This window comes from Stylophora pistillata, chromosome 1 (genome assembly GCF_964205215.1).
Source record: "Stylophora pistillata chromosome 1, jaStyPist1.2, whole genome shotgun sequence".
Taxonomy (NCBI): Eukaryota; Metazoa; Cnidaria; class Anthozoa; order Scleractinia; family Pocilloporidae; genus Stylophora; species Stylophora pistillata.
The window spans coordinates 16,202,142-16,212,175 of record NC_142519.1 but is presented as its reverse complement, the minus strand read 5'-3'; the positions used below and the strand labels follow the sequence as shown (position 1 = coordinate 16,212,175).

General features: G+C 41.0%; 2 protein-coding genes across 3 annotated transcripts in view; one reads left to right on the top strand and one right to left on the bottom strand.

Annotated features, from left to right (window-relative positions):
• The window catches only part of LOC111346975 (uncharacterized), a 51,201-nt gene that overhangs the window by 19,398 nt on the left and 21,769 nt on the right, over positions 1-10,034 (top strand). The gene's annotated exons all lie outside the window — the stretch shown is intronic.
• LOC148741420 (uncharacterized) lies at positions 1,306-3,725 on the bottom strand. The gene is made up of 2 exons (XM_088740769.1): positions 3,654-3,725; positions 1,306-3,121 (listed from the first exon to the last, which is right to left on the bottom strand). Exon 2 carries the CDS (start codon positions 2,902-2,904, stop codon positions 2,218-2,220), a length of 687 nt encoding a protein of 228 aa, XP_088596895.1. The 5' UTR covers positions 2,905-3,121; positions 3,654-3,725; the 3' UTR covers positions 1,306-2,217.

The following is a 10,034-nucleotide window of genomic DNA, read 5'->3' as shown; positions in this document are numbered from 1 at the left end:
CATCATTCCATGTCTAGCCATCGCGGTACTTTGCCGAACCGCAGCTCCATACGTTAAGGCGTAATTACGCATTTCTTCCAATGCCTTTTCTGAGAGTTTAGCTACTGGGAGCTGTGGAATAGAGGGAAGTGTACCTAAGGGGATTTCATGTTCTGGGTTAGGGTACCAGGAGCTCTTTTCACTGGTGAAATAATACACTGTCGAGGACGAGAGCCGTTTCGTACTCCCTTTTATTGTATTTCCAAGGTCCTTAGAGTATTCCTTTCTTGATAGCAGCGGATGCTTGATGTGGCTGGTAGAATGCAGGTGTTCAACGTCAAGGGTCATGCAGCTTAGGAGGTTAGTGGCATCAAAAGAAAGAGAGGAAAACATTGACTTCATTCTGTCCAATCCTCAGTGTAGCATATCGACCGACCTCACAGTTACGGCAGACACCGTGCCTTGGGGTCCATTCAGTGTCATCTCAGAGCATCCTGTTACAGAGTGAACTGACTTTTCATACTCAGCGAGTATTTGTTTACATTCCTTGACCTTTTCTGTTGCCTCTGGTAAAGGTCTTAGTGAAGGAGATTGTCCTTTCTTATACACAGAGAAAGCATCGTAAAGCTTGCCAACGGACTTTAAAAATCTCGCTGTTTTGGAAAGAGGCGCGATTATTTTCAACGAACTTGATTGAGCGTCGCAAATATATACGACGGAGTCAAACTCAACACAAACACCAACTGGTTGCTTGAACTGGCATTCCAAGATGGGACCATCTTGGCTCCCTTCAACTTTGGTTCCAGCAAATATCTGAACCCTTCCCTCTTCATCAATTTTGAAGAGACTTGCTTCTTCTTAATCTGTGAAAAGGATTCCGCTCTGAAATGGCGCAACGGTTCATCGTGCGTTTTGTGATCTGTAAACGACTTGGCTTTTACAGGAGGCGAGTTCTATTAGTGTTATGCATTCATTCTGTGACACAAACAACTTGTTGTTGTTCACACAAAGGCTGACAAAAGAATCCCAATCGTCCCCATAGCCAATGATGCGTTGGACATATATCGCACATACCCCATATTGGTCATACTTGAGCTGTGCACTATGTATCTTCTTGGAATGTGAGTCTGCTAGGAACACAAACTCTCTATCAACTAACGCAATCGCCTGAATGTGTGCTTCGATAGCCTTGTCCATGAAGTTTACTTGGTGTTTGTCATGTCCAAGTAATGCATATTCTGCCTCTTTCCTCTTAAGATATTTCCTTGCTTCTTTGCACACCTCCGCCAGTGTTCCAGTAAATGGCAAACCAAAGCGTTCTTTCAGAGTCTGTAAGCATTTAACTGATGTTATCTTGCTTGAATTCAGGTACACATGGTTGTCCTCAAGTTCGACGATTAAGACACTACCATCCGACGAGTTCAGAAACGTGACGTTTCTCTCGCAGTGTACTTGAGTCGAAGCAAGATTCTTCTTGATGATAAATATTTTGTCCACAGGAGTATGCAGACGGGCGCGGTAAAGAGTGGAAGAAGCCAATTTGCTGTCCCATGAAAGGAACAGAAGCCATCCAAAGTTTGCAGTGGAGACACCAATTGGAGACGGGTACATGTACAGGCGATTGTTGTCGGTGAATTTATAAAGCTCTGGAATAAGAGTGTTGCAGACATAACCAACGCTTGACAGGAAAGAAGTTAATCCATCACTGCATAATGTTAAGAGTGCCGAAGGGTCTTGGTGGTCCTTATTCTTTACATGGTCATTCCGTGGTATCAGCTTTCTCACTTTAGACATAGTATCGAAAGTAGAGCGGTTTCGTAGAGTGCAAAGCAAACCAATGTTGCTACGGTCATTGTTCAGCTTGAGCCACCAGTTGCTGAATGATGCTTTCCAGGTAGTACAGTTAAAAGAGAGATTTCAGGATCCATACCCCCTTCTTCTACACTTTTCCTAATCATTTCAAAAGCACCCTTGTTGCCTGTCTCGCAGTCTGCCGTGGCAATAAAAATCGCCCGCTTGACACACTTTTTTTCTGGTCAAGGCAAGTCGTACAACCACGTAGAGATTAATGGTGGCTTACTTGACCTTTCTCTTTGCATTCACCGCACACGTCCTTTATATCAAAGCAGGTCTGACAAAAGCTTTGGCAATGTTCAAAGCATTTTCCAAGTATGCTCTTTGATGACGAAGCCCGACTTTGGCATTATTTACAAGTTTGTAGGGTCTTCACCTGTTCTATCAACACATTCTAGAATGACTCGGCCGTTTCCCAGACTTCGTGGTGTACTCAACAGCACAAGGTAGGCTACACTTATTGTCAATGCTTGTGACAGAGGAGACTATTGCTTCGGTGACCAGCTTTTTCTTTAAAAAATCTGCACTTGGCTTAGGGTTCCTTCTTACATAATCAATGTCAATGTTGAATGTTAAACCAACGTTTTCTTTACATCGCTCATCAAATTCAATGGCCGGTCTAATAGCTGTGCCATCGTTTGCTAGGCAGCAAGGATACACAGTCAAATAACTTCTCTCCACGATAGAAACAGCATGAAATGTCTGCATGAGCATGATTTGTCCTAACGAAAGTGGCTTCCACACTCCTGGCTCATTGGTATAACCAGCCTGGTGTTTAATGCACGTCTTATAAGAAGGGCCTCCAAGATTTATTCGCTGTTCGTTGGCAGGATTAAAGTGACTCCCTCTTCCCTCACTGTGGTTCATAGGACATCTAATAAAGTATGCAACCTTCCTTCCTCCCAAGTAAGTAACCGTGTTAAAAAATTCGATGACGCCTTTGTCGTACTGGTGCATAGGATTGTAATGAGTTTCTACTACATCGTTCAAAAATTTGTAGAGAATTCGGGTTCTGTCAATTTTTCCTCTGCAAATCAGGTCATTCAGTTTAACACACACAGGATCGGCCATTTCTACGCCATAGAACAAGGAGGTATTGTCATCTTCGTCAAAGTCACTCTCAATGTCCCTGGGGCCCTCTCGACTTTCAACTTCCTTTTGTCCCTCTTCGTTGTTACTCTCTTCGTTGTCACTCTTTTCGCTATTACTTTCTTGACTATCATTCTCTTTTGACTTCTCACTCTCCTCACCCTCGACACTCCAATCAACGTCACTTTCCGTCACGTTTCTATGATCGGATTTAGGCAGGACAAAACAAGTAGTTAAATTCAGAATTTTAATAACACATTAAGCTGTTACAACAATGGTTCAATTGACTGCAGTCAATTTACCCTATAAGATAGTTATGGTTAATCAAAACTGGGTGACTGGAATGAAGTCCATGTCATAATAAAATACACAAAAGTTCAATAGGGTACAATAGTAAAAAGCCATGGCCGGACCAAAAGACGAACTCTATTCCTGTCTATTTACAAGGTGTACAAACCAACTGTTTGACGCCATTAATTTTTGTTTTCATCAGTACTGAATGTAAATGGGGCAAAAAAAAAAAAAACAGGGCTTTACAAGTCTATGTAGTGTAACTTAGTGCGACCACCAATTAATGGCGAATGGTCCGCGACGGTCTGCGAATACCGTCATACCACAAAGACAACAAGGGATATTCGAAGAACACAGTTATCTTTTTATTGGTTAGCTTTGTTTATCTCTTTGTTTGTTTGTCTGTTTGCACGAGCAGATGAGACAGAAAGAAAACTCACCTTCATTAAGCTTGTGAATTTGATGCTACCTTCTGGTCCTTCTGGCTCTTCTTGAAGAGCTTTAGCCCTGACCCTTCATTGGTTTTTGTGCCGATAACAATTGTTGGAGCTCTCTTGCCAGATAGTAACTTAACTGGATAAACATTAACTAAAAGAGAAATAACAATAAATATCAGAAGAAATCCCAGAAACTTGACGGAGTTTATTTGCGATTATATGATTATTATTATGTAGTGATCATTAATCATTGCGCACTCTGCTAAAAGCTGCCCATTACTGCGGTATGTTGATACAACTTACTTAACAGCTTATCGGTTCCATTTAATATTGACAGCATTTCAAGTTCCAACCGATTGTCAGTGTCCATGGTGTATCTTTGTTGACGTCCAGATACATGAGAACCCTTGTTGAGCTTGGTAGCAATATTATCACCCAAACCAAGCTCTTTCCCAGTGGAGTCCAGTGCAGCAAACTCACTAAATGAAATAAGAAAGCGACAATTTTAAAGGCAATCTAAGCACCAGTAAGCTTTAGAGACCTTTGAACCAATTTCTATTAGCCACAAAATTATTGCTTTGGCTGTTAAACGTTTTCATAAATGAAAAACTCACCAAACGTGTTTACGAAGCTTGCTCACACTTTTGCAAGTGGCGGAATCCACTTGGCAGCGAAATTTATTTTGTTTCACTGTAATCATCGCCTTTGGCTCCTTCATTATAAAAGAATGCAACGCATTCTATGATCGTCAACTCCATTATTACCTACTGAACACGAACAGATAACTGAGTGAAATCGGCGTACCGTCTACAATATACCAACATATTCGCCATGTACCAAGGGGTTTCGTTCAAAGGTCGGCAAACAGTGCTTTAGAAATTTACTTCAGATCACTTACCAAATATGTTCCGTGAAAAACTCCCCGGAAAACTGGACAATAACAGCGCCAGAGACCACGGCTTTTCCATCGAGCGAATCGCAATCAGTGGGGTACAGTGTCACGGATAAGGGCGCGAACACAGCAGACGTCCCAGTGCCTTACTATTTCCCTGATGCGTGACATGCAGAGAGTCTCGTCCGTGACAAAAAATACACATACTCCGAAACAACGCATTTCTGACAATCGTTCAGATCCACGATCCGAACTCCTTCACAAGCAAAATCCAAAATCCGGACCTAAAAAATCGATGAAACCGCGAACCGTTGCAATTTCAGGATCCGCAAATCCGTTAAAAATTCGCTCTAAATCCGAAATCCAGGAAAAATAATTCTCAGAATCCGCCGATTCGTTAGCCTATTCATCCCCTCTTCAAAAGTTAACAATGCGACATAAACGTGCTGTATATTGGATGATTGATCATCTGATCATACAAATACATGCGTCACGCCACGTACTTACTTTCACTCGCAATCGATCACGGTATAGCAAGAAAGTGGCCTTAAAAAGTAGACTGCAGCATTTGTGAATCATTTACAAATAGGGGCCCTATATTTCCGAAAAAAGTTTTTACTTTGATGCCTTCCTCGAGGTCATTCTGTACGTTACGATTAAGGTGGTTTTCTTATTTTCTGAATCATTAGGTTGCGCGTTGATTTGCTATATGTGTTCTGGCACTGGATATTCTTGCAGCAAAAGCAAACTGACTGGAAAGTAACCAGACCTTCTATTTGAAGGAATGTCCTTCCAACTATGACATGTGTAGCAGGAGTTGGTATAAGAGAGGTAACGAGACCGTTGTGGGAAGCGGCTGCCCCGACGAATCCGGCTGCAACCTTGCAAAGGAGAATTGTGACAAGGTTTAAAGATAATGACAAGGACGTGGAGTGCGCGATTGGTTGTTGTACTGACGATGCCTGCAATGCAGGCTCACCTATGTCCTTCAGCTCCTTCCTATTGATCGTCTCCTCTGTTCTGTACCTGGCACTAATGAAGTAGACCGCAGACAAGGCAAAGATACTAATGACTTCCCTGCACTGCTTAATTGTAGAATTGTAAATGTCATAAGACATAACACGAAAATGAAAATTTGTAAATCTGAGTGAATATGCTTTTTTGTAAGCTTATAAGTTTGATTAAACATTTTTAAATAATAATTATTATAAATGGGAATCGAACCGGGTATGATAAACCGGCAATACAACTTGGTTTTACAATATATGTCAATGCAAGGTGGAATATGAAGCATATCTATCGACTTTCCCTGAGAATTAATATTGTTTAAAAAATTGTTAAAAAAAATCCAGTAGTCCCATCGTTAAGATTTAATATCTTGAGTTTTGATAATTTCGTTAATATCCAAAAAGGTCCGGGGACTATTACGCGATTACATTAACTGGAAAGGATATTATTCCACTTAAATCGTGAGAATTTCCTTCTGGAGCCCCGCGCTTAAGACTAAATTGTGCATCTGACTCCAAATTCCAGGGTTGACTTTTGGCGCACTGAGATCAATACAGTGAGCAGGTTTCGCATGTTTTACAAGTAGAGCCTTAAGCTTCTCAAGAGATAGAGATACTCCCCATCTTTTAAGGCTATACGGAATAGCTAAATCTAGATATATCCTAACCTCAAATCCAAGGATCCACGGTTGTGTAAGCTAGCTTACAGTTATTAATTATGCAAGTGTACATGCTTCTCAAGTACTTCAAAGTGCGCGGGAATGGCGACGTAAAGAATAGCCAGGTGACGATGTCATAAGAGTTACGAAAACTATTCTTTCAAGCCTATCAAGAAACAGATCACAGAAACTTACGATCGCCGCAAAAAACTCGCCGGTTCCTGCATGGCAAAGAATTACATTAACTTTCCAGCGGACACTGTTTAAGACCGATCAATATCTGGCAACCTTAGCGACCTTTGGATATAAAATTGAATTCAAGGTAACATTTCCCCACCCGCCCTTCAACTCCTGCAATGTGTTCAGCTCTTTGGCAAAAGAAAAGAACGCCGTAATAATGTAAATTGACCACCGTAGGGAGCCCATTGCCTGGAGCGTTCAGCTGCCCTTTGTTTATATTACAGTGTTTGCACAGACAAACCTATTTTTAATTTGGATTTACCGTGAACTAGGATTCCCCACAGAAGCCCTTCGACCAATCACGATTAGCGCGTAGCTAGTTTATAATTATTTTCTGGGAAAAGATAGTCTAAAACTAAACCGTTCTGTGAAAATGTCGTGACATAGGCTCCGTATTGGAGTTCAACGCTCCAAGTAATGGGCTCTTGCTACCGTAAAGAGTCTCAAAGCTGCCGTTTCGAGCGCTAGCTCAGAACGAACGAGCCCAGCTACGAAAGTCTGCCAAAGACCCAAGAGTGTTATCAAAGAGTGTAGGATCTCTTAGGATATCAAGGCGTTTCCAAACAAGGATTTTTTGTTAACGAAAAAGTAAACAGTTACATCAAGTTGTAAGGTTATTATGTAACGAACAGCACGCCATACGCTGACGTCGATCTGTTCTCTTTGAAATCCTAATCGTCTATATCTGAGACCTGAATAGGTAATGATGCTTTTTGAAATCCCTTTGGTACATGTTGCAATTTGTGCCCACCATGAAAAGCAAACTCAGCCGGATTTTACCATGGTCTGTCATATAGCCATCCTACCTAATGTTATTTTATCGAATGCGATTCGATTACTATGCACTTCTAGACGGCTGTGCATGCTGCGTAAAAAAATGAAGAAACTATTAAAGTACAAGTAACTTTTTCATTCTTCGACGGAGTTGATATAAGGTCGACCAATGAGCCTCCCTAAATATGCAAATGCCTTTGCTGTGTAATCCGCGAAATATGAAGAACGTTGGTATGAACACAAGTAAATAATGCGGAATGTATTGTCGTCATTCAGACACAAAGAGACTGTCTTTCCTTCATTGTCAAGGGCTAACTGAACTTTATTAAGGCGTTACACATGAAGAGGTAAAAAAGTTCACTGACTTATAGTAATTTTACAGCATGCAGGTATCTAGTACAGTAGGATTACTGCAAGAGTAATACATTTGCTGGATTAAGTACAAAGTGCTTACCTTAGAACTCATACTAATTAAGTTCGTTGTTAATAATTACAGGATAGGTGCATATATAATCAATAGGCTACACGGGATAAAATATTATAGAGCAATTTACTGTCACCCACGCAGAGTTTAAGTAATTTTGGTCCTAGTTTGAAACCTTCGACGGTTTGGTGGACGCAATCTCCGAATACGGCCTCATCCGAAGACTCCCAGAGAACCTTCGGCAAGAATTGGCTGCCTTTAACTCGGTGTCAGTTCTGGTTGATTCCATTTCATTTTACATGAGATGAGAACAAGAAACACAATCGGGAATTACCATCATTTGTAGAATTTCGTGATCAGTGGGGAGTTGGAAGCGAGTTTCCAGTTTTTTTTTTTTTTTTAGGTGGGTTTGTTTGAATCGGCGTTACTCAGCTTCCTACCTTGGGAAAGGACTACTATGATGAGGACAACGCGGTACGTTAACCTGAAACCGAGTGGAACAGCTGAAAATCAGCCCAGAAAACTCACAAGATACAGAGAAAAAATTCAGAAGCAAGAGTAGCTTGTTTTTATTTAAACTAAATTCTCAGGTTAAAAATGCGATTCTTTACTCTGTGTGTGAGCTTTGAGTAATATCTGTGAAACATGAGTATCCGTTCGTGATGAGCGTAGCAAGAGGCGCAATGCCTCCTGGGAAGACCTTCTAATCCTCCTATCAAATACCCTACTAGGCATAAATTTGGCGTGACAGTACCCTTTAGAGATATCACGGAAAGTCTTATTGCGGCAAGAGACAGAAGCCACAAAAATGAATCGATTGCTGTTCCCTCTGACTGTTCTTGTGCTGATGGCTGCACAACTCTAGAGCAGAATGTATTGTAGAATTATCTTACGGTAAGGTTTGAAGCATTTTTGACAGTCATCGCTTGAAAATGCAGTTTATAGGCCAAAACTGAAAATGGCTGCGAAATTACATTTTAGCATTTTCAGTGGCTTGTTGGTCCGGCCGGGGCTCGAACCCTCGACCTCCAACACATCGGTCAAGCGCTCTATCCATTGATCTAACCGAGAGGGAGTTTAAGGCATTTCAACTGAATGGGGGAAGGGGCCGTCCAAACTCATTATCGGTAATCTTTTTCTTTCTTTTCTTTTTTTTTTTAATTTTTTTGTTGTCTAATCCAAGTTATCGCAATGCAGTGGAGCTATTATGGTACTGTTCAGTTTTTTTTGGTGTTTGTTTTGTTTTTTTTTTGTTTTTTTTGTCATGACATGATTCATTCCGCCTTGAACAAGAAAGAAAGTGTGGGTGGTATAAGTTACCAATAACAACAATATTTATGGAGTATTGCCATGTGCACACATGCTACTTAAGTTCTACATTCTCAACATACCGAACTTTGCTAACTCTGCGGGAGACGGGACCTCCATTTATTCGTCCCTATGCGAGAATATCTAAACCATTTCTTGATGTTATAGAAAGGTAGCATATTCTTCTCAATTATTTTAAGACCTTGAGTGTTGGTCCGGCTGGGGCTCGAACCCCTTGACCTCCCACACATCGGTCCAGCGCTTTATCCATTGATCTAACCGAGAGGCAGTTCAAGGCATTTCAACTGAGTGGGGGAAGGGGCCGTCCAAACTCATTATCGGTAATCTAATTTATCATTCGTCATTCAGACAAAGAAAGCAAATGTTATAAATGTTTATTGAGCTTGTTTTCAAGGAGCAGTAAAAGAAAACATCCGCAGTTTGCCGAAGCAATCATCATTCATGGCTGTATTTCAACTGGGCTCACAGGATTGCATGATATCGTAAGTGTTATGTGTTTACTTTGGCTGTTGACTCATGAAAGGGTCAAGCGACTGGGTACTGCATCATGTTCTTTTCTGGTGATGATGGGTCAACGGGTCAACTGAGTGATTTGTCTGTCTTTTTCTTTCTTTTCTTTTTTTTTTTTTAATTTTTCTGTTGTCTAATCCAAGTTATCCCAATGCAGTGGAGCTATTATGGTACTGTTCGGTTTTTTTTGGTATTTGTTTTGTTTTGTTTTGTTTTTTTTTTTGTCACAATATGATTCATTCCGCCTTGAACAAGAGGGAAAGTGTGGGTGGTATAAGTTACCAATAACAACAATATTTATGGAGTATTGCCATGTGCACACATGCTACTTAAGTTCTACATTCTCAACATACCGAACTTTGCTAACCCTGCGGGAGAGGGGACCTCCATTTATTCGTCCCTATGCGAGAAGACTAGAATATCTAAACCATTTCTTGATGTTATAGAAAGGTAGCATATTCTTCTCAATTATTTTAAGACCTTGAATGTTGGTCCGGCCGGGGCTCGAACCCTCGACCTCCCACACATCGGTCCAGCGCTTTATCTATT